The sequence below is a fragment of the Epinephelus moara genome, chromosome 5, assembly GCF_006386435.1.
Source record: "Epinephelus moara isolate mb chromosome 5, YSFRI_EMoa_1.0, whole genome shotgun sequence".
NCBI lineage: Eukaryota > Metazoa > Chordata > Actinopteri > Perciformes > Serranidae > Epinephelus > Epinephelus moara.
In genome coordinates, this window is record NC_065510.1 from 28,464,464 (window position 1) to 28,490,111 (window position 25,648).

General features: G+C 41.5%; 1 protein-coding gene across 1 annotated transcript in view; it reads left to right on the plus strand.

Annotated features, from left to right (window-relative positions):
• The window catches only part of cnnm2b (cyclin and CBS domain divalent metal cation transport mediator 2b), a 59,364-nt gene that overhangs the window by 28,016 nt on the left and 5,700 nt on the right, over positions 1–25,648 (plus strand). Inside the window, exons 2-7 of the mRNA XM_050045418.1 lie at positions 13,087–13,230; positions 15,652–15,789; positions 18,111–18,280; positions 19,626–19,719; positions 22,441–22,503; positions 25,186–25,364. Of these exons, the coding sequence (XP_049901375.1) occupies positions 13,087–13,230; positions 15,652–15,789; positions 18,111–18,280; positions 19,626–19,719; positions 22,441–22,503; positions 25,186–25,364 (788 nt within the window). The remainder of the gene's footprint in view (positions 1–13,086; positions 13,231–15,651; positions 15,790–18,110; positions 18,281–19,625; positions 19,720–22,440; positions 22,504–25,185; positions 25,365–25,648) is intronic.

The following is a 25,648-nucleotide window of genomic DNA, read 5'->3' on the forward strand; positions in this document are numbered from 1 at the left end:
GTAATGACAGTAGCTTACAGCAACATTAATGAAAGTAATAATATTATAGTTATAATTCTGGCTACTGTGGTACAATATGTTGAAAGTATATATTAATATCTGGCAGTATACATGTGTGACAATAATCATATGTGTTGTTGTGCTTAAGTTGTGCTTACTAACTGGGGAGGAGGCTAATGTTAGCGCTAAGTACAACCAACCTATGGCTTCGCTCACTTTTCTCCAAGCCCTTTACTTTTCGTTCTGTCTCTGTACAGTACTGACATTAGCCCCTTTTCCACCAACATTTCCAGGAACTTTTATTACCAGGAATTTATTTACCTGGGTAAAATAATTCCTGATAATCTGTGTGGTTTGCATTTCCACCGCACCTCAAAGTTCTGGATAATGTTTTCAAATTAGCGTGATGACGTAGATGATTCGGCATGTGCCCTGTGTTTGGCTCCTCCAGATTGGCTGGCTACGTGCTGGTAGAGAGTTGGGGCTGTTTGTCTCAGCCAGCAGCTAAGTTTAAAAGTAAGTGTCAAACTAAGTTAGTCTACATACAGACAGCTGTCATTTGAGCTTATTAGTAACAATTCACTATCAGCTGAACCAGCGTGCTGTCCTTGTGTAAGACGTAACGTTAGTGTCGGTGGATGAGAGACTGTGGACAGAGCATATTGAATATCACTGTCTGCATGTTTACATGTTCATGCTTGCTGAACACATGTATTGATAAAGTATTGGCTTCTTACCCGCTAAGGTTTAATGTTACTTACAGTAACGAGTGTGACTGCCGTCAACTCGAGTCATTTTCAAGTTATCGTCACTTTGTTTCCACTGCAGCTACTCAGCTGTTCACCGGTTACCGTGTCGCGTCGTCGTGTGTGTGTATGTGTGTGTATGTGGAGGAGCTCAGCGCCGGCACAAAAGAACAGATACCGTTAGCGCTTATCAATACTACAATCTTTGATCATTTAGCCCCGGGGCTAATTTAGTACAGGGTTTTGGTACCCATCCTTAAAGGTAGGATCTGGAGGATTTTCAAACAAAACAAAATATAGACATATACAAATTAAATCCTGCTTAATCATCACCTATGGGCTTCTACTCATGTGTGGTGGTGACTCTGTTTGCAGAGCTCCTGCCCTTTAACTGTATTTTGATGTTTTTGTGAGCTCGGACCGCTTCTGGGCGGAGATTTCCCTAGAGATTTTCCGCAGGTGCCGTGCCTGAGCGTGTCCGAGCGTGCACCAGCGCGAGCCTTGCCTGAACCTCTTCTGTGAAGCCTTCTTCCGTACCTCCGGGCTCCGTACACCCGGGAGAGTTGAGCCTGATAGGAGAGGCCGAATTTGAATGTGTGTTTACAAACAGCAACTGTAAAATCCTCCAGACCCTACCTTTAATCAAAACAGAAACAAAGTGAAGCTTGTAGAAATGAGATAAAGTTTGCAGCGGCTGCTGCCAGAAAGTGCAGAACGCTGCAAGTCTGTGCTCCACTGATCAGTGTTCCTCGGCAAACAGCCCCGCCCCTCAAGAATTCCAGGTAATCTGAAAAGTCCTACCCCCTACTAGGAACTTTTTGTAGGGTAACTTTGGGGGTGAGGGAAAGTTTTTTGCCCGGGTAATTTCGGTGGAAACGCGCGGAGGTTTTTCAAAATTCCAGGTAATTGATAAAAGTTCCTGCTGGGGAAAAGGGGCTATTGAGTCAAGGAGCTCAAGGTGCCCACAGATGCCAAAAAGATGTTTGTCCTCTACACACTCAATCTCAACACTGATAAGCTTTTGCGACACGGCAAGTTAAAACACTGCACAGATGTTTATTCGTGTCTGTTTGTGTCTTTGTATTGACTTTGTTTGTAATGGCACTACACGAAAACTTTGCTCCATGTTTGGTCTGAACATTGACAGGTGTGTAAGTTTAAAAGGGAACCAAAAAATCCCTCATTTGGTCAAATTCTTTGGGTGACGTCACTCATAGAATTTCCTCAGAATTTTACAGAGCCTCTGTAGAGCAGTTGTACTTCCCCTTTAAGTGGCTAAATATGGTTTCTTGTTTCTTTATTTAATATTATTTAATTTATCTGTTTTATCTATAATATTTGCAGAAGAAGAAATACTGATAGATACACGAACATACAGACACACACACATTCCTCTCATTTCTCCAGACCAAGTCACGGCATGATGTTATTTTGTTGCGTGTGTATTCAAACCAAATGTTTATGTAAATGAAGGAGCCTTAAATAGCCGACATGTCGCTGGCATCAGGGTAAAGTTTTTCTCTATGTTAATGGAAAAATGGGTCAGAATGGCTGGAAAATTTCACTGGAGGTAGATTAAAAAGAAAGACTGTCCAACGGGTTCCCATCACCCTAACATTGCACTATATTTGTCAGTGCTCAAATATTTGGAAAAATAGGGGGAGAGCAAGACAGGGAGGGGGGCAATGATGAGTGTCCACAACAGATACTGACCCCTCATACTCCCACCCCAACTCTCTGAGCCTTACGTGCCTATTTATAGGGGAAAATTGCGCTATGGAAAAATATGACAAAGCTGCATTCCATAAATAAGCTGGGAATGGTGGAAAAGAGCACACGGCTTGGTCTCTGTAGGCCTGAGTGGAGGTTCTCAGGCTTGGCCTTGGATTACGGATGAATGGATGGATGGATAGATAGATAGATGGATGGGTGGATGAAAGAATGTAGGATTCGACTCGGTGCAGCTATCAATAGTTGAAGTGCTTTTAATTTGGGCCTTTGTCAATCTACAGGGTAAAATGAGCCAACTGAAATGATTGCTGCTTGAATTCTTGTATCCTCAGTTGAGTATTTCTCACAGTATTTATTACTGTGGTGACAGACACTGTGGCGCACTGGTCATTAAAAGTTATGTTGATTTAAACTTTAAATTACTTTTGATCCCCTGGTTGTTATGTCTTTGCAACAATTGTGTGCCATCTATTAGATCAACCTGTCAGTGATGGATAGTAGGGGTGGGAATCTTTGGGCACCTCACGATTCGATAACGATTATGATTCAGGGGCTACGATTCGATTATAAAACGATTATTGATGCATCTTTAATTTATGTATATTGATGCACTTTTTCACAACACACATTTCTTTTTGTCTCACTGAATAAGCATTCAACACTTGCAATTTTTAAAAACAGTGCATTTGTAATAAGACACAGTTTAATTCATTTCCATTATATTTTATTAAACATATAAATGGAAATGCTTGCAAACTTGAAAGTTACAACTTCGTTGTACGGAACCAAAGGTAACAACAGGTATCTTAAATCACAAGATAAAATGCGCAGTTAGAGTAACAAATGATTCGGTGGCGACAGACGTCCACGCATCACATGTAACTGCGATCCTACCTGCCTGCCTTCAACAGTGAGGCCATGACTTCTGTTTTGGTTTGGTTGTAGAGTGTCGATGAAATAGCGTCGGGATGGGATGGTGTATCTGGGCTCCAGTGTATGCAGCAGTGCTCGAAATCCCTGATTTTCCACGACAGAATAAGGACGCAAATCCTTGGCAATAAATGCCGCGATGGCCTTCGTAATTCGCTTCGCCTTTTCCGATGAGGGTGGCAGCTTTCTAATTGCTTCCTCGATTGTTCTCTGGTCGGTAGCGCCACTAGTTGCCGCAGCAACAACAGCCTGCCGTCTCCCTGACTCCTCCGTCAGGTGGAATCGAGTTACATGGCTTCTCATGTTTGTTGTGTTGCCAAAGTATTTTATTTTAGCACGACACAGCTTACATATAACGTGGCTCTTGTCCAGTTCGCTTCCGCCGTCAACGTTGTAGAAGGAGCTGTTAAATTAGAAGGAGCTGTTCGGATCTCACGGCGAGGTGGGTGGCGGTCAGCCATGTTTGTTTTCCTCTGTGCGCGTGTCGGCGTGTCTGCTCCAGGTGCGCATCCCAAAGTGTCCCGGAGATGACACGTACCACGCTTCTTAGTTCCGCATTATTTAGAACCTTCTGTATTACTCTAATTAACAGATTTAAATAATCGAAATTTGGACGTTTGTGAATCGATTCAGATTCGTCCACGTCCGAATCGTGATGCATCTAAGATTCGGAAATTTCCCCCACCCCTAATGGATAGACAGATTGTTCTCACAGTTTAAGTTCCTTCGAGTTGATACCTCGAAATGTATCGAACCCTTCAAATCTTTTGGTTTTTATGCTTTTGCAAAATATGGTGTCAGTTTCTCTGCAACACTTCGTTGTAGCACATGCATGTTTGACAGCTAGTGTTGTCCGCCTCACAGAACTTCTCTTCAGGGCATTACCTGTCGTCATGTTTCAGTTTACATCATTTAAAGATAAAACATTTCTTGTATTGCATTGATTCAGCATCCCACTTATATGTAGGCTATGTAAATTCAATACGCTGTTCCAGAAATGTCACTGACCACCAATCTCGTTCTTTGAAGGACAGGAAGTCGACGTCTCAGGGTGCTTTCACACCTGCCTTGCTTGGTTCGCTTTGATCAAACTCAAGTTTATTTGCCCCCTAAGTGCAATTCGTTTGGGCAGGTGTAAACACAGCAATCACACTCAGGTGTGCACCAAAACAACCAGACCAAGACCTTCTAGAAGAGGTGGTCTCGGTCCGGTTACAAATGAACTGTGGTGCGGTTCGTTTGTGGTGAGAACGTGTTCCAGAGGATTATTAATGTGCACCTCCTCCTGTACTGCCTTAATGTGTGCATTGCACATCCGATCCATCAGAACATTGTTTTCTAGTTGGAGCCGCGCCTCGTTTTCAAACTGTATGGTTTGCCTAAAATGAACAATACAAGCAATATAGTGCATGATGACCAGCGCTAAAATCAACCTGCGTAGTTGTCCCTCCATTGTGACATTAGAAAGTGTCACATTTATCTTGCAAGTGTACTCTTTGTTTACTTCCTGGATTTTTCCCACATGGAAATTCTGACCAATGAAAGCAGCTTTCTCTGCTGCCGTGAGAACACGAACCACCACTTGGCAATTATGAAACGTTGTAACAAAATTAGTCCCTGATTCAGACCAAAGCAGGACAACTCTAGTTCCCAAAGCACACTCAGTTACCTCAGCAGTCTTGTGCTGTATTCATTTGGTGTAATCCGAAAAATTAGTTCCCCATCATATTTCTCTCGTGATCCATCTCCTTTGCTCTTTGTTGTCATTGATGTGTTGCTTAAACGCTCTGAGCAATTAAATACAACACATTCAGGAGAAGGAGTGCAATTTTGTTAGCTGTCCATTCTAGTTTAAGTGATAAGTTGATTGCTCTAATGCTACTCGTGGAATATAAAGAAGTTTTTTCATTATGTATTTCAGGCAACAGCTGGGTGTGTATTACTACAAAATATTGTTTGGGGATGTACAGTAACACATCACATTTTTTGCTAAGCTGTGACTATTATATGTATTACATTTTAGTAGTAATGAGCCCATGCATGCATGTATGTAGGTAGGCCATGTAAGCCTAACAGATTTAAAAGAAATGTGATTTCAATGCTCTGATTTGTTGATACTCCTGGGCAAGCAACAGACGTACCACTTCGAGAGAACGGCTCATTGGTTCCTGTTCAATTAGTGTAGCAGGCAAATTGTCTGGGCTTGAGTCCTTGTCAGTTGCTTCTCGCTTACTCACTGTAGCAGACACCATGAACATTACCCCTATGATAACAGCAAGTGGGCGAGTGGAAAACCTTGGGGATTCATGACCATTTGGAAAGTTCGATAGGCTGATGTAATACATGGACACTAAAAAGAGTCGTTCAAAAAGATAAGTTTATTTTCGCCCATCAGTACAACCTGTCTCTTTAGTGAATGCCCCTAATATCAGAGTAGCAGGACTGTAGTTATCACTGGGGGCACAGATCTGTGTATTCTTTTCCTGGGGATTAAGGGACCTGAAGTCTAGTTTGCGTTTTGTAAATAAAGCTACACATGGTGAGACTTTAAAAGACTGGCACAAATATTTTTAGCCACGCTAGCAGCCTGTCTCCAGACTAAAATATCTCAACAAACATTAAATGGATTAAAACAAATGTTAAACAGACATTCATGATTCCCAGAGAATGAAGCCTATTGAGTTTGGTGAACTTTTCCTGTAACGCCACAAGCAGGTTTTCTAAAGCTATTAGGGGGTGACCTCAGTAATGTCTAAAATCCTGGCAACGGCCCTGTGGGGTAGCTCTTTTGCTGTTTATCGTCATCTATAGTACCCACACAACTGAACAAATGTGTTGTGGTCCCTGACTCTTTTTCCAGTGAGATTAAGCACTTCCTGGTACCTGAGTCATCTGCTGCTGTGTTGTTAGGGGAAACAAAATAATCCTCTGTGTATGTGTGTGTACGTGTGTCTTTACTTCACCCAATTACAGATGTAAACTAAAACAGCCATTTACAGGTCTAATGACACATCGGTTATTCTCAGAAATGTTGTAGAAATCACACACGAGAACCTACTAATGACTAAAGCATTTCAGTTTTTGACCCAAGAAAACATGCTTCCTTAATGGATGAAATTGAAAGTGAATTGACCCCCGACCCTGATGTGTGCAGTGTGCCTGTGTGCCGGACTACCCAGCATGCATTCAGCCTCAGCCCAGCTAGACAGCCCCAGATGTCAATGGTGGCTTATAGGACCCCAGACGACTGGTCCTCGCAAGGACACGCTCTCCTCGTGGACTGCCGCCAAGTTCCAGGCTCCAGAGGGTCCAGGGGGTCAGCCTCCCCACTCTACCTCCAGTCCCCCCTCACAAAACCCACTGCCATAACAGCAGCTAAGGAGCTATGAATAAACAGGCTGTCATTGTCTCGTAATATATTTATGGAAGACAGAAGCTGCATTTTTTTCTGTCGCTTGTGTGGTATTTTGTCTTTGTGGGAAACTGGAAAGTATGCACTCATCTTGTGGGACTGCGAGACAAAACGATTTGGAGTGGAGCTACTGTGCGAAAGGCGAGTGTGCGTGTTTGTGTGTGTGTGTGTGCGTGTGTGCGTGTGTGTGTGTGTGTGTGTGTGTAACATTGACAGAGACAGAAATAGACTTTACATAGACTTTCGACAACAACACCAGAAGAGGAGCTTACTCCTAAATCTACCATCATTTTAGAAGCATGCAGTGCACGTAATGATCAGCTGAACAAGCTGATTAAAATTTTCAGTGGGCTTTTTGTAAATTGTTACAGACATCTGCAAATAAATGTAATGTAATTAGAGTAACAAAGTATCCAAATCTGTCTATCCATCCACCTTGAAAAGTGCGTGAATTGGACAAAGAGTCCAATTCTGCTGTGTGATTCTCAACTAAGATGTCTGTTCCTCTCACTAGGTAGACTAATATTCATAATATATTCTGTAGTCTGATGTGCTTCATTACCTTTTTGACTTATATTGCTCAGTTACAACTGGCATATGTTAGATGATACTTTACCACCGACATGCATCCTAAAATAAATGAAAAAACACTGTGAAGGGAAAAAAGAAAAATACAGTGGAAGTTGTACAGTACATGTATCTGGCAGCTTGCACCATGGCTCTAGGGATGTTGGTCCGAACTGAAATATCTCAACAACTGGCAAATGGATTGCCTTGAAATTTTGTTTAGCCTTTAATGTTCACCAGAGGATGAATCCTACTGACTCATAGAGGTTTAGTCTTGTTGATGGGAAGACTAAAGATGACAGCCATGCTGACGGGTCTGTGAGACTGCACTGTAGCCCTGTGGTGGTTTTAGCTAAATGCCAACATCTGTTTGCTAGCATGCTCACAATGACAGTGTTAACATTCTAACAGCCATATCTAACTTTGGTAGTTAGCATGCTAACATTTGTTCATTAACCCTGTTACTGACTACAGGAAATGAAAAATCAGGGGATCACAAAGTGATTGCAGTTCATGCTGAGGGGGACATAATTTATTTTTGTTTGTTTTTTTAAAGAAATTTCATGGAAATCCATCCAACAGTAATTGAAAAAGTGTCAAACCAATGGTGGCACTAGAGGAAAGGTCTGGGAACCATGAATGTCTGTACATAAGTTTGTGCCAATCTTCCAAGTAGATGATCAGATTTATCTCAGGATAAGAAAAGCCTTGACCTGCTGGACACTCGAGGAAAAGTCAGGGGATCACCAAAGTTATTATTCAAACCACGGGAACCATGAATAAGCCTTTCTGTGGTAATTAGGATTCATCATCTGGTAGTCATGAATGTCTGCACCAACTTTCTGCAGATCAGTTCAAGAGATGTGAATATATTTCACAGGATAAGTGATACGTCTGACCTGCTGGTCGTGCTAGAAGAAACGTCAAGGGATTCACCATAGTTAGTAGGCTTCATCATCTGGGCATCATGAATTGTCTATACAAACTTTAGTTCCTACCCATCCAATTGTTCAATCAGGAGAGACAGAAGAATGAAGTAAAGATAATATTTAATACAAAATACGAGTGTGCAGATTAAGATTTAACAGAAGTCTTTGGCGCTTGCACACCAGAGGGAGATATTTTGTGATTGAGGGACATCTGAGCGGCAGCAGGGTAAATCCCCCCATGGAGTTCAGACACTGGTGGTGGTGGTGGCTGATGACTCTGAGGCTGCTGACTGCTGAGTGAGGCCGATGAATTCGTAAAGACTGGGTGGTGATGGGGAGGTGGAGGGTGCGAACATCGGCAGCAAGAATGAACTACGGCAGAGAATGAACCATATTTAAAATGAGGAGCAGTAAGACGATAGACTGACAGAGAAGGTGTGTCGCTGTGCTACTGGTTGATTGTGAATCAGCTGATGACTCAATTGAAGTTCCCAGACAATGTCACCTAGAGAGAGTGAGTGAGCATGTGTGCAAGGAGTGAAAGAAACTTACAGCCTGAGTGTGAAAAGTATTGTCTTCCTGACTCAACTTTCTCAAGAGCTACATGTGTTGAGATGTTTTACTCTGGAACAAAGTGGTCATTCAGTCGACCACGGCCTGACATTGCCATCCCTGGAACCACGGCACCAGCGTGGCAAAATACTTTTTCGATACATGTCACTACTTAAATATGTAGCTGAGTGATTTCCATAGAAAATATACAGAGCTGTGCAATGGGAACGATGAGTATATGACTTTCTCTTTGTTGTCTCTTCCATGGAACTTGGACATTTCTTTCTCCTTACAGTATAGCCCATGAGACAGACTCTAGAATAAACACTCAAACTATGTAAAAACATGCTTCTCTTCTGAATTGCTTCCCATTCATTCTTTTCCCTCTGTCATTCTCTTCTTTTTTTTTAAACTAGTGACCTGTGTGGCCTCTGTTAAAGCCCTTAAAACGGGTCATCTCTAATAGCTAACACTGAGTACACTCGTCTGTAGAAGGAGGTGATGGAAAGTGTTACTGATGTGGACAAACATCCTGATGGGATTAGTTTAACTTGTCAAACAAGTGAGCAGTGCTGTTATGTTTGTGTGTTTATGAGTGCGAGCACATGGCCGCTTGAAGAGCAGAACAGATTGTGTGTGTGATCTCAGCAATGTCCTCCACCTCTTATCAGTTGGCTAACAGAAAGGTTAGAGGTTGGGCCTCGTTTAGTGTCAGAAAGGTGAGGTTATGTTGACACACATTCCCATTGGCTGTTCCTGTTCCTTTGATAAAGCCGAACCTGTCATTCCACCAGTTTTACAATATATTCAATCAAACACCACACCCCTGCAAAAGACACTTAAATAAATTATTACAATTATTACATTTGTTGACACTATGTCAGAGATGTATTATTTCATTTTTAATTGTTTAGGTTATTGTCTGTGATGTTGGATTGCATTGCGTTGTACAGTTCCTGACGTTTCTGTAATGGGTTGAATGAGTATATAGTGTTAAATTCATTTGGGAAGTCTGGCTTAGATATTAATAACTGTTTTTCTTGATCACAAAATATTCTGTTCGATATTGTTTTTAAATATTGTGGATTCTTGAGCGTGAAAGTTCTTTCTTGACCTTTCAGGTAATCTCAACCCAAGGTCTGTTTACAAAACCAGCTTTTTTCTGAGCTTTTAACCACATCTCACAGGATTTGCACTGGTGTCATCATGTGACCTTGGTTTGAGCCTTACGTCAAATGATAGCAGGTGGGTGTAGAAGTGGAGATCATAACCACAAGTAATTCTGGTTGTGATTATCATTAAACATGAACAGAAAATATATATTAGTTAGAATAATTTAAGTTGAAATAGAAGAGGTTGAACGCTCTGGAAAAAGCTAGTATGTCATCCTTGTTTTAAGAGTACTTGGTCAAACTTAATCCTTGCTTCTGACCTAATTTCTGAAAAGAATAGTTCAACACTTTGGTAAAAAACAAAAAAGGCCTGTCTGCATTCTTGCCGAGAGTTAGATAGGTTGATCGATACCACTCTCATGTCTGTGTGATAAATAGGAAGCTACAGCCAGCAGCTTGTTAGCGTAGCTTAGCATAAAAACAGGGGAAACACCTTGCTGGTGTGTCCAAAGGTTAAGAACAGGCCTATCAGGACCTCTAAAGCACACATCACATCTTGTTGGTTTATTTTTTTCTTGCCTCTGACCTAATATCTTAAAAGAATAGTTCACCACTCTGGTAAAAAACAAAAAACGCTTGTCCCCCTTTTTGCCGAGAGTTAGATAGGTTGATCGATACCACTCATGTCTGTATGATAAATATAAGCTACAGCCAGCAGCTCGTTAGCGTAGCTTAGCATAAAAACAGGGGAAACACCTAGCCTGGTGTGTCCGAAGGTTAAGAGCAGGCCTATCAGACCTCTAAAGCACACATGACATCTTGTTGGTTTATTTTATTCCTGGCATCTTGTCATCACCATGAGGTTGTCACCCAGCCGGAGGAGACTCCAGGAAGTTACTGTCCCCAGCTGGGAAATAGCTCAGTACATTAACATGTTAATTAGTGAACTTCAGAGCATTGGTTCCCAACTGGTTCGACCACAGGGTCCAGATTTTTCCTTGGTCATTAGTTCAAGGTCCACACAATTAAATATGTTAAGCATCACACTTGCATTTGGCCATGTCATCGAGCTAGTTTGTTGTTTCTTTCAAGTCGCTGTCTGTTAGTCACATATTCTTCAGCAGGAAATGGCACTTCAAAATAAAAGCTCCGTGCTGGAGATTCATTGTACTTAAAAAAGCGTTTTTGTTTTTCTTTTAACTTGACTCATTTGTAGTCCAAATGAAAGACCCATTTTTGGACCGCGACCCAGTTGGAAACTACTGCTTTAGAGGTGCTGGTAGGTGCCTTTAGACATAGCTGAGCTAACGGTTTTCCCCTGTTTCTGGTCTTTATGCTAAGCTAAGCTAACCAGCTGCAGTAGTAGTGTAGAATGCATTCCTTTAAATGACAAGAAGCAAATACTGCAGACTATGCTGTTACTTATTTACTGTACAATAAATAATAGTACAATAATTATTTGTACTGAAAACAAATCATTTTAAGTTATATTATCTAATTTCACTGGCATATGTCCTGAAATTTCATGTTCAGTTCACACCGATTAAAGTGACATTAAGTTCAACATTCTTTTCCCAGAAACCTAAATTTGGAAGCTTTGTTTTTAAACCTGACGTGAGTGGAGTGGATGCCATTAAAGAAAAGGAAGTGAACATTGATCTGTTTCACTGTACTGTGCTTTGCTGGCCTCTCCATTTGCCTTTCCCTCTCTGGGCAGTTTAGAGTAATTGCTTGCTCAAGGACTTCTGAGACCTGATTGCTTTAACCCACTGAGGCTCCATTTGTGTTTGCTCTAGTTAAACCCAACCCCTCAGTGAGCAGCGTGCTCAAGATGTCATTGACATCTTAATAGAAGTGGAAGGACTCCTCTTTTTCTCAGACAAGACTTGAATATTGCCCGCCATCTGCAGACTCTTTGTCACGGTGGATTTCTGGTGTTTACATTATTAATACGGCTCTTTGGGGATCTTACCCTGCCAGCTTATTAGGTGAAACCGGAGTATATTTCTTGAAAGCATCAATTCTACATCTAATGCTCACAACATTCTCACATTAAGACTCTCAGGCTCTGCACACCGCACATCAGTGTGCTGCCATGGCATTGTGAGGAAGCAGGGAGCTGCAGTGCAATAAAACATTCTCGGTGGTCAGTCTGCGCTCGCCTGCAGCAAAGCAGCCAGCATTAGCTGAAACAGCATGTGAGCACTGACTCAGTGATGTACCTGTGTTCTCTGAAAATAACACACACACTCACACACGCTCGCTCACCCAAATATTCATGCACTCTGGCACACGTGCATGCACACGTACACACAAGCACACTGACGTCCTCCATTATTTACACCAAGGTGTATCTGCATGCAAACGGCCCATTTCGAGACAATCTGATCACACAGTGGAGGCTTCGCCCGGTCTGTTCCTTCGCTCGGTGAGAATATCGCCGGGGCGGAATGGAAACTTCATTTTGCAGGGGCTAATATTAGCCTGGGCCTCTGGAAAATTCCTTTTAAATGATCACAAGCTGAGAAAAGGCAAAGAATTTGTTTAGCGTTTTGCTTGACAGTATTCTCTGCATACACTGCAGTTTTTTCTCTTTTTTTTTTTTCAGATGGTACAGCTCACAGGAGGGTCCTGGGAACGCAGATGTGGAGGGTGGGAGGGCTGAGGGGACTCACATGATGAAATTAATAACTGTCTGACTGTCAGTCTGTCTGTCTGGATGTTTGAGTTTCTGCTGGCACTGTAATCACTTGACCTATCATTGTCCTGCATCCCTGGTCCTTTGTAACTGACACAGAGAGCAGTTTCTCTGTGAGTGATCTGGACTGTCACACTGCTGAAATACAATCTGCAGCCTCAGTTTTGTGACACTCACAACACTATCTAACATGAGTGATTTGTTGTTCCTAGTTCACAGTATAAAATACTATTTATTAAGTATTTATCTGTGATACAAGTTAAAGTTCTGCCCTGTGTGTGCTTGCCTTTTTCCCCCTTGTACCACCATCACTGCCTGACCTATATTAAACTCCCTTTATCATTATATGACCCTAACTTTATGACCTCTGTGTGTGTGTGTGTGTGTGTGTGTGTGTGTGTTTTGCTAGGAAAATCTCACCTGGCCATAGTTCAGAGGGTGAACAATGAGGGTGAGGGAGACCCTTTCTACGAGGTGCTGGGTATCGTCACGCTGGAGGACGTTATTGAAGAAATCATCAAGTCAGAGATCCTGGACGAGACTGACTTGTACAGTAGGTTCCCATCTCGAAGCTTACACTGTCACTGTCACATGGCTGTAAGACCTAAACGCATCTCCAGCCTATCACAGTACCAGCACCGGTCTAAAATCCATGACCTGTTATAAACTTATCGTAGCCCAGCAGTGGGGCTCTGTTTAAATGCTCAAATGCTTTAAATGATCATTTAAACCAGCGATACTCAACTTGCTTTGCCCAGGGTCCACGTTTCCAAAATGACAGAAGGCCAGGGGCCAGTTATTTAAAAAAGAGAAAAAATTGTCAGTATATATGATAAATTAATTGCCCATTTTCAACTTTTTGAATTTTCTGTCCTTTGCCAAGAGGCAAACCCAGTCGCAGCAGCCCTGCACAGGTGAGGTGTAGCCTACATGAGGGTGTTTCTTAGCTCAGCCTGGACCTCTGTCTGGGGACCGGGGGAACCTTCACTCGTTCTTTTTTGGGGGGGGGATAAACAAGCTCTATTTTACTGCTTTTCTATGCACTCTGGCAACCTATTTACATTAAGAGTACAAAAAAAACTCACAGTGTGAATCAATTTATTGTCCTAGTGAACAGGCCAGATTTGGCCCTTGGGCTGTAAATTGAGTATCACTGATTTCAACTAACTTAATGTTGGTCTACCCTATGCAGTATAACTATCTGAATATATGTTTTTGTAAACTTGCAGGGGCTTTCAAATAAACACCAGCGCTGCTATAGGCAACTGACAAATGTTTTATGATCATAGGGCTATATATCACCGAATTAAAATGTGACAAAAGTCATGGTGAAACTAAATAAAAGTAACGCACACCAAAAATTATGATGAGGTGCTGATCACGGGCAATAGACTTAATTGTGGAAAACAAGTGTTGCACAAATTAGCACCATTGACATTTAACAACTGATCAAATTAAGCTAAAACTGACGTAAAATTTAGTTTTGATTTTAGAAAACAAGTGTCCCGCACTGCTCCATATGCATTTCTTTTATTTCAATGACATTTTGGCCTTGGGGCCTTCTTCAAGATGCTTACTGATCTTGAAGAAGGAAAGAAAACAAAATAAAAGAATGCATATGTGCAAATTTGTGCGACACTTGTTTTCTACAGTTGAAACTAAATTTTGCGTCAGTTATAGCTGAATTTGATCAGTTGCTAATTGCCAATGGTGCTAATTTTTGTGTGCATGCATTAAACTCTAATTAAAGTGCAGAATTAAAGCTGCAGCAGTCTAGTTTATATGTTACAAAGTATCAAATGACTACATGTAATGTGAAAGGTGTCGATCGTACTGTAGAGTCGAACCCTCAGAGAATTATCAACTCAGTGTTTTAGCTTCTTTCAGGGCACTGTTTTGGTTTTACAGCCCTTGAATTCTGCTTTAATCGACACTGTGTCTAGATGCAGCGGGCAGCTGTTTAAAACCCCTGATAAACCAACTGCACCCTACGTGCTCATTACCAGACAGCAGACAGACAACATTAGCTGTTAAACATAGTGGAGCATTTAGCAAATTAATGGTAGTTTTGCTCCATACTTGCTTGAGATGTAAAGAAGAAACTGGTGGCAAACACATTAGCTTTAACAACTTGCAGTGTATGTCTGTGTTGCCTTTACAGCTTGTTTTGTTGCCTCAAGTGGACAAGAAAACAAAACAGGCTACTTTAAATTGTCTTTCATTTACATCGTAGTGCAATCGTAGTGTATCTCTGGTCTGCTCTCCACCAACTCCTGAGTAAATACCTGCTCTTTAGCAACTAAATGTTCACTAGCTACTTTAGCTAATTTTGTTTGTCTGCTGCTCAGGGTGGAGCAGGTAGCATACAGTTGGTTTTTCTAGATTTGTTGTAGTAAACATCTGCCTGCTGCGTCCGGGAACAACGCTGATGAGATCAGTAAGAGTGACCGAAACAAAAAGCTGAAAGATGCTTAAAATGAGGATTTTTTCAGTTCTATGTAGATAATAAATGTCTACATGTTTTTCATTTAAGATTAGATTAGATCTGATTTTCTTGTTTGCTTTTTGTAACGGAGGAATTAATACCTTTGTACAGTCACAATTTGTTTTACATAATTTTTAACTTCTTAATATAGCATGAGCCGACTGTACTGTTACACCTCTGCTGGTAGAGGCCTGCAGACATGGAGTACGTGCCAGTCTATTTGTTGCCCTAATACATATGGCTTTAAGTAATGCTAAGAATGTGGTAAGCTAACAATGTAGCCCCCTATAGCTCTCTTTTAGTTCCAAGAAGAACGCCACAGCTACATTTCCAGAAAAAGCAATAAGCTTTGGGTAACTCCAGTGTAGTCACCCTGTGACCCGGGAGGACGCGCTCACTGTCTGCGGAGTGGCGTGGACCGACCTTTTTGCTGTTGCACTAAAAGTTTTAGTTTGTGTCTTACACTTGACTCTCATGTTCCCTCCTCAGCTGACAACAAGACGAAGAAGAAAATCACCCATCGGGAAAGGAAGCAGGATTTCTCAGCCTTCAAGCCTACCGACAATGAAATGAAGGTTAAAATATCACCTCAGCTTCTGCTGGCTACCCTGCGTTTCCTAGCAACAGGCAAGTGGGCTGCGTTGCTGCTTGACTTCCCCCAGTGTGCCCTCAGCCCCTCACTGTGGGTAAAGTGTGTGTGTGTGTGTGTGTGTGTATGAGCTGTTTGTGTGTGCATGTGCCCGTATGGGCTTTGAGTTTTGGGCAAGTGGGTGCAGGGAGGAGTGAGTATGTGTGTAGAATGAGTATCTGTTGTTTGTGTGTGTGAGCGAATGAGTTGTGTGAGGACTCACAACAAGCGCGTTGGTTTGCCTGCATATGTGTGTGAAGAGGTGGAAGGCCTCTCGGGAGCGCGGCACGGGATGTCTGTGCAGACTGCGCCCAGATAAAAAACAAAAAAACCCCTCATCTGTCTATTTGCTTGCTTGTCGTGCACTGAAGGTTACATGTTGGGATCTTAGCTCACAGCTTTAAAAACACCACCCTGTTTGCTTACACGCGTTCCTCAGTGACATCACGTCCAGCATTTTTGGCCTATGATCGGGGTTCTCACACAAGTCGACATACTTAGTGTAAAATGTGAAATATTTCACCCACTTTCCCTTGGGAAATGGATTTCTGAACAGGCTGCAGAACGTCTGAGCACTACTACAGCAGCAGCAGCAGTAGCAGCAGCGGCAGCAGTAGTTGACTACACCTCATTGCAGTTGGATTTGCTTCAGAACTTTGACCTAGCAGCTAAGCGTTGATTAAGTTCCTCTAAAGACTATTAGGGAGTTTAGTTCCTGGTGGTGGAGCCAGCAGCCAGCTGACACATATCACCGCTGCTCAGTTGAAGGAGCTGATTGGCCCATTAGGTGGAGGACGTAGACCAGCCAAACTGGAGACAGTGTTTAAAAGTTATAAATGACTCTTTAGTCAGGTTGTGTGTTAGCTCACACAGACAGATGTAGTAGCAGCTTAAACTAGGGCAATATGTTTACATTTTTTAAGACATAGTAAGGTGATGTTATCTATACAGCCCAAATGACTTCACAATCAATAACATGCATCCTTGGGATTTGGATAAGCAAAAACTGCACAAATAAAAACCCTTTAAGGAGACAAATGTCAGGAAGAACAACAGAGTAGGGAGCTCTCATGCAGGATGGACAGACATTCAGTAGGTGTCATATACACAGAGACAGAGTTACAGTATGGAGAAACTTATTGAGCCTTATGCAACAACTTTTTTTGGATTCTTATCCTAAAATTCTCTTGATTTTTTTTTTTGTGAGGTTTGCTCAAATGAGGGTTTTAAGTCAGATTCACCAAACTCTCTTTGCTGCATGAACTTGTCATAAATTGCTTGTTTTGACGTATGCTAGCATTTCATGAGGAAGAGTGCATACATGAGATTTCATCATCATCCATGATCCCTAAATAAGGCCACTTTTTCAGCCCTGTTTGTGTGTGACACAGGTAAAAAGAAGAAATTCATACTGCAGAGCATCGAGTGCTGCTGTTAGAAATCAGCAGACAAAAATTTTACAAATTTAGCAGTGTCTATAGGTGTATCAGATGACTGGAAACTGAAAATCAAGAGTAGACTACTGCTACCACATAAGATCAGTCACAGAATTAAAAGTAAATAGTTTGATATCAAGTTAGATGCTTTAAAACATCTTTCTAAAGCAAAGTGGTCCATGACTTAGATGGGACCTGGTCTAAGTGACATAGCAACATGACTGAATTGTAGCCCATAAGTTGCCAGGCCAAAATATGCCAGTAAAGTCAAACACCCCTGGTAAATTCGCAAGCTGGGATGGTGATCATATACTGAACAGAATTTTGATCTTTCACAGGTTTATTCTGTTTTGTTTTGTTGTGATTTTAAAGTGTCTGTAGCATGTTTGCACTCCACAGTCATTCAAACGAAAGCATTATAATTCTTAGGTCAAACGAGTTTGTTTTTGTCTCAAACAACTTGTCTGGACAATTTGTGTATTGTGTTCACATCTTATTAAGTACGAGAATTGGTGAATGTCACAGATTCTCCCGCCACTTAGGAAAGAATCTGTTGGTACAAGTGATTCTTGCATTAAGCCGGTTTTGTCGATTGGATGTTTAGTTGATAAAATGTCCATCACAATTACTGCAGAAGGTGACATCATCGAATTGCTTGTATTGTCCAACCAGCACTCCGGCACTTTAAAATATTGAATTCATAATCATAGAAAAATTCAATTAGTTGTTGTATGTAAAATGTAAGTAAAATACTATTAGCCAAAATATCACTGACTTTTTTTTTTGTTCTTAGATATTGATATCGGCCCTATGTGTGTGTTTGGCTGTAATTCATGTTTTATATTACACACAGTCATTGTTTCTGTCTCTCTCTGGTTCCTCAGAGGTCGAGCCGTTCGCACCGGTGCAAATGTCAGAAAAGATTCTTCTGCGCTTGTTGAAGCACCCCAACGTCATCCAGGAGCTGAAATACGATGAGAAGAACAAGCGGGCGGCCGAGCACTACCTCTTCCACAGGAACAAGCCCGTGGATTATTTCATCCTTGTACTGCAGGTGTGTGGACACGATGAGGTGTGAAGTGAAGGGCACATTGCAGAATATCGAACCCACCTCTGGACTCAAAATTTATTCAGCTCACTTACCAGAGAACAATGTTTCATTCATTAAGGAACTAATAACAGTATTTTTACCCTAACAACACACAACACATTACACTGAACACGTTTAAGACAGGGGCGTGCTGCTGTTAGTAGCTATTGTTTTCCTTGTTCCCACAGTTTTTCACAGTATAGCCATCCATCTAACAGAGCTGTACTGCAGGTTTGTTCCCACAGGGGCCACGCAGCCTAAAAAGCTATGCATGGTATGATTGTACTGCAGAGCAGTTTGGATTAAAGCAAGCAACAATAGCATCGATTAACAGCTCAGTAGTAATACAAATGTTTAACCTAAAATATTAAACTCACTATAACACTTTAAATTATACTTAAAATTGTGGTTACGATGAAGAAAATGATGACAGTAGTGTCAGTTTTAACTTGAAAACACCACAAATAGAAAGTGAAATATATGTATTATGTTTTTATGCTGCTGCACTGTACATCACAATGTAAGGACAGTCATGCATCAGTTGTGTTACTGTATACCCGTCCCTCTCTTTCCTCCCTGCCACTCTCTCTTTGCAGACACCTGAAAGAAATCCTGCTATAGAGTTACAATTATTTATTCAAAAGCAGATCAAAACAAGTGCCGCTGACCTTCATGTAGCCTTACAGTCTGAAAACTGGTCTTAATGTCTGCTCTGTCTCTGAATATGTTGCCGGTGCCAACATGGAGTCTTCCTCTTTGGTTGTAGGGAGAGTATCAAGTCTTTACAAGGCTCAAGATCAAGAGGATTCCCAAATCACTGGCGCTAAAGTAGAGTTAAAAGTCTTATATCTATATACTTTGTATATGTGTTACTGCCCTGACTCTAGTGAGATCCAGGTTGGACAAGTGTGGGGTCACTGCCCTTGAGGTTTTGGAGCAGATTGGGAGTGATTAAACAGAGTATGGATTTTCTACAAGTAGTAAAAAGGAAAGGAAAGAGGGGCGGGGGGAGGAGGGGTGGATTTGTTCTGAACTCACGGGTAGGATGAATAAATATATCTGAGCAGGAACAGAGGCAGATTTTGGACAGGGTGAAAGTGTTAGTGCAAAGCTGTAGCGGAAATCCTAGATAGAGAGGATAATTAACACGACGAAGCACTAATGCTCCAAACTGGAAAATGTGCAATTGAGGATTAATTAGAAATTAAATAAGTGTGATAATAATAATAATAATGAAAGATGATAAAGTGAAAGAACATGGTTTGTTGAACTCTTTGTTCTTTGTCATCTCTGGATTTTTCTGTCACAGGGGAAGGTGGAGGTGGAGGCAGGGAAAGAGGGGATGAAGTTTGAAGCAGGACCGTTCTCCTTTTATGGGATGATGGCTCTGACAGCCTCGCCAGGTAAGATCTCCGACCAACACACCTGGCCATTGTCCAAAATAAAATCAAGTTTCTGAGGGTGTTTCATCAAAGATTTTTGATCAGTGTAATGTTTGGAAAATCTTGGTTTAAAATGTTATTCCTTTTTTTAAGTAAACTATAAGAATGCACTGCAGCTCTGAACAAAAAATGTAAAGGCAACACTGTTGTTTTCACTCCCATTTTTCACAGGTTTAAGTTAAACATCAACTTTTGGTCTCAAATTTGTTAAAATCCTTGCTAGTGATCGGATTACCTGACAGGTGTGACATATCAAGATGCTGATTAAACAGCAGCATTTCTACACAGGTGTGTCTTGGAATGGTCACAGTAAAAGGTCGCTCTAAAATGAGCAGTTTGATCACACAACACGAGGCCACAGATGTTGCAAATTTTAAAGGAGTGTGTCATTGGCATGCTGACTGCAGGAATTACCACCAGCGCTGTGTCCCATGAGCTGAATTTTCATTTCATTACCCTAAGCCGTCTCTAAAGTCATTTCAGCAATTTGGCAGTACATCCAACCAGCCTCACAACAGCAGACCACATGTAGCCACACCAGCTCAGGACCTCCAGCGTCTTTACCTGCAAGATCAGCCACCCGAACAACTGATGTAACAACTGGTTTGCACAACTGAAGAACTTCTGTGCAAACTGTCAGAAACTGTCTCAGGGAAGTTTATCTGTATGCTCGTCTTCCTCACCAGGGTCTCGATCCGATTGCACTTTGTCGCTGTAAACAACTTGTGTTGTGAGACTGTACTGCCAAATTAATGGAAACGTCATTGGAGACATCTTATGGTGGTGAAATGAACATTAAGATAGATAGATTAGTTTATTTGTCCTATTAGGAAACTTTTCTTCACGCTTCCATACATCTTGAGTGCCAACCTGACATATACACATACCCCACAGATACAACATACATTTGCCACACACACGTGGATTCTCAACACATAACATACAGTATAACACAGACACATTTACACGTGACTGCCGTTTTTGAGTTTTGTTTAGTTCTGTGATGGCCTTGGGGACGAAGCTATTGTTGAATTTGATTTTTTTTAAGTTTATTGACAACAGCTCTGGCAAACATTCCTGCAGTCAGCATGCCAATGACATGCTCCCTTAAAACTTAGGAGTGGCATCATGTTGTGTCATCAAACTGCACATTTTAGAGTGACCTTTTGTTGTCACCAACCCAAGACACACCTGTGTTGCAATGATGCAGCTTAATCAGCATCTTGATACGAAAGACCTGTCAGGTGGATGGATGATCAAAGATAAGACAACCATTCACACTCACATTCACACCTACAATCAATTTAGAGTCACCAATTAACCTGCATGTCTTTGGACTGTGGGAGGAAGCCGGAGTACCTGGAGAAAAGTGACATGAGAACAACATGCAAACTCTGCACAGAAGGGCTCCCCACCCTGAGGTTAGAACCAGGAACCCTCTTGCTGTGAGGCGACAATGCTAACCACTGCATCCCTATACCGCCGCTCACAAACATGAATTTTGAAAAAATCATGATCAAGATTGGAGACAAATATATCTATGGAGTGAATGAAAAAAAATCTTAGATCTTTGACTTAAACCTGTGACAAATGTGTTTACTTTTGAATTTTTGCACAGTGTATAAAGAGGTCATTCATATTGAAACTGAAAGTAGTTTATGTCCAGAAAAAATTGGTCACAACTAGAGCTGGACACCAAATACCATTTTTTTTATTTATTCTTTTTGATTAAATAATAATTTTGCCAATTTTATGCTGTTTTTGTTGAAGCAAAGTTATTGTACAGCTGCTTCTGTTTGTGCTTGTGACAACATTGTTTAAGATTTGAGAGCATTGGCTCCTTGTAGTAAATTTAAAAAAGGTTTTGTAGAGAAACATGTTTATAATATATGAATTAGTCATGCTGTGTTACCTTGAATTTGTGAAGAAAACTGTTTTCTTGCATGCCTCAATGGAAAACAGGGAACATACTGAGTTATTGATTGATTGAGGACGAACAGTAAAACTATAACAAATCATCCGTTTACAAACTCTCACACAACTCGTGCAGTATATTCCAAGTCTTATTTATCCAGTTGTATGCTCAGTACTCCCAAAACACATGCATTTTTACTAAAAAAAACCCCCATCAACAGTCATTTATTTATTCTAACTACAAAAAATTTTGTCCACTGTCCGCCTTCACATTATCCTTCATCAGTCTCAGACCGTCTTTAAGTAATAGCTGAAAACAATGTTTATAAACAACAAGACTGATGAGCCTGTCCTGCAGTGACATCATGAGAAAGCGTCACATAGTGATCCTCTCAGTTCATTCATAAAGTACAGGAACTATTCTCAGCCTTCAACTCTTGTGACTCACATGGGTGGTGAGAGCTGAGAGACACCTACTGGTGAAGTAGTAGAATGACCTCCATGTCGTGTGTGCAGCACTCAGCAGTCACAGAGCAGATACGTCATGATAAGACACAATGTGCATTTTCTTTGACTTATCTTTAGCTGATTGGCAGTGCTCTCCTGTTGTGTCTGGAAACATGGGTGGTTATACACGTGTAGCTGACGCTTCACTAAGAGATTGAATCTGAATTTACTATGTTTATATGTGCACTGATTGTTTCCCAACTGTGACAGACTCTCCCTTCTTTTTTTGTCACTCTCTTGTACCCTCCCTGTCTCCCCCAGTGCCTCTCTCTCTGTCTCGTACATTTGTGGTCAGTAGGGCTGAATCATTAGCAGGATCTCCAGGTACAGTGGCATTTTCCATCTATACATACACCCATCCTCACATATCATAGCTTGAAAGTCTGTCTGTACCTGAATGCAACATGTACTGTATATTCATGTGTGTATGCGTGAAAGAGAAAGAGGGAGAGAAGAAAACACATTCAGATTGAGACTTAACACCCTCATCCCCTGAGCCATTAGTCAAGTGGCTGAATGGTGTTGGAGACTGGAGGCCCCAGAGCGAACCCAGGCTCCGCCCCGCTCGCCCCTAACCTTTAACCCTCCGACTACATAAACAAGACCTACAGTTACAGCCCCCTGCCGGACACACCACTGAGCGCACATACAAAGACACGCACATACACATGTGTTCACATGTACTCCAAGCCACACACACTCCACACATTACTGCCACGAACACAAACACACCCACATGCATCCGGAAATGCGCTTGAACAAATACAGCCTCTTCTTCTCTTCAGCAGTGACCGCCAGTGCGCCTCTAAACGTGTTTTTGCACCCTGCTGTGCACGTTTGTGTGTCTGCGTGTACATGAATGCGTTACATGTGTATTCTTGACACACGCTGCCATTTTTTTATTTTTTTTTTGGATTGACCTGGCCTCTGCAGCCCCTAGAAAGTGGAGTACTAATCCGCGAAAGTTCACATGCCAGGTCTTTTGCCCACTGCGCTCGGTCCGCACACACACACACTCACACACGTATTCCAACATGGGATTACATACATTCCAGTCGGCGTAGTAGCATTAGCGTTGGCCAAGCCGTTTCCACTTTGTTGTGTGTGATTTTCACTAGGCTTCTTTAAGAAGTGGAAAACATAATCTGCCTTTAATTAAAAAATTAAAAACAACAAAAAGAAAGAACAAGTCTTCTATGTGGTAGCACATGGAAGGAAGCAGCATCACTGGAGACCACCGACTCAATAGCTGCCGCATGAAACTCCCTTCACCTAAAGACTTTATGTAGAAATTAGATTTCCATACATCAAAGCAAGAATCTGTGCTCGTGTCTAGCATAGGACCTGAAAAATGTCAGCAGTACACAGGATCTGAGGTGCTGCTGAAGCTCCTGAGCAGCTGAAGCTATTTCAGAATCCAAATAGATGATGTACTGTACTTATTACTGTGATGATTAACAGGTTAACCAGACAAAACAACAGTATGGATCAATAGCAAGTGTCATACATACTTGGAAGTATATTAGATTCGAGCAGCAGGGATGTGAAAGATCACCATGCTAACATGATGTTAGGATGATGTAATGTCTCTGAGTGTTAGCATGCTAACATTTGTCAATTAGCACTAAACAAAGTACACTTGAGGCTGATGGGAATTTTAGTCATTTTGCAGGTATTATTTAATCTCAGATATCTGATATCCACATATGAATGTAGGCAATGGGACAAGATTTTGGTATCCCAAGTGCTTAGGTTTCCATTTGTAGTTTGAGTGCTATCGACCAATCATGTTTGAGCAGGCTACAGTTATGTGCAAAAGAGGTGGAACACACTGGCGGAAATGCAGTCTCAGTATGCATCGGCTATCCTGTGATGAAGATTTTTATTAACTTTTTTTGTTAACATGCCTTCATATGTAGATATCTCTATGATTCGTTAACAATGTCCGGCACACATAAGAGGAAGTCTTGGCCCAGATATCTGGCCTGGCCACACCGGACCCCCAAAATATCGGCCATTGAATCGATAGGTTCCAAGATTATTCAGTCACAAACCAATGTTTATTGGACAAATTTAAATTTTTGATCTGATGATGGTGAAAGAAAAGTCAGAGGATCATCAAGTTAGTAGAATTCATCATGAGGGGATCATGATTATCTGTCATGGAGCATAGTTGTGAAGTCATTCTTTGAGAACCTCAAATGTGAACCTCATGGTGGTGCTAGAGGTAAAGTCAAGGACCACCAAAGTCTCATTAGGACTCAGGTCAGGGTACCACAGAATATCAGTCTGGACCAAAGTGGTGGACCGGCTGAACAACAGGCCAACATTGCCACCCAGAGCCATGCTGCTGATGTGGCTAAAAACGATTATGAAATGAGATCTGTAAATTCTCACAGCCAAACAAGATCAAGTTAACCCTGCAGAGTCCGGACCTTGTTCTGAAATCGTGCCTATAAGAAATCTCTACAAGCAGTTGTTCTTGCTCAGAGATCTTTAGTGGAAATGACAGTGCAGAAGAAACAGACAACAACACACAGGAGGACAGAGTTGATGACAGCCCAGCATGTGAAGTGTGGGGATTCCCCCATAATGAATTTTTGCAGAGAGCAGGTTGTGACAGAAGGTCTTTGGTGCTGTATGAATGTAGTTTTTTGTAGTTTTAAACAGTTAGAAATATTTTCCTGAGATACGAACGATGGCATCTCCATGTATTGCTACTTGTTGTTAGATAAAAACTATGGCATAAAAACACAACATTGCTGTGGAGGAAGAAAGGAGTATTTTGATATTCCCACCATGGCTCTATACCACATCTAATAAGAAATATCCCACAGTCTCAATATTACAGAGCACTGAGTCTGGTTTTAGTTCTTCATTCACCCCCCTGTCTTCCCTTTAGGGAACATATATCTACGTTGCTCTATATCTAGACTTAGTTTTCTGTGTGTATTTCCCATGTTCTGGGTTTTAAATGTGTTCTCCTCTACTATCACCTCCTCACAGAGAATAAATCTCCTCCACGGCCGTTTGGACTCAACCACTCCGACTCCCTGAACAGGAGCGATCGTATAGACGCCATCACTCCGACCCTCGGCAGCAGCAACAACCAGCTCAACTCCTTTCTGCAGATCTACGTACCTGACTATTCAGTCAGAGCGCGCTCAGACCTGCAGTATATAAAGGTGAGAACACACACAGGTGAGCAAGAAAGGCACTGCGAGGCTCTATGATTGCAAAGAGCCTCAGAGTGCCTGAGGCTCTTCTCTACATGTATACATAAAAACTGGTACAGAAGATTCTTGCATATGATTACAGTGTCATTTATTAATAGATTAGAGTTGAAGGTTGAAATTTTAAAAAGGGATTAAAGATCTGACATACAGTATTATGACTGACAAATCAACAAATTAATTCATTAATAAATGAAATTTTAAAGCATCCGGGTTTTTTTTAGTCTGAAATTGTT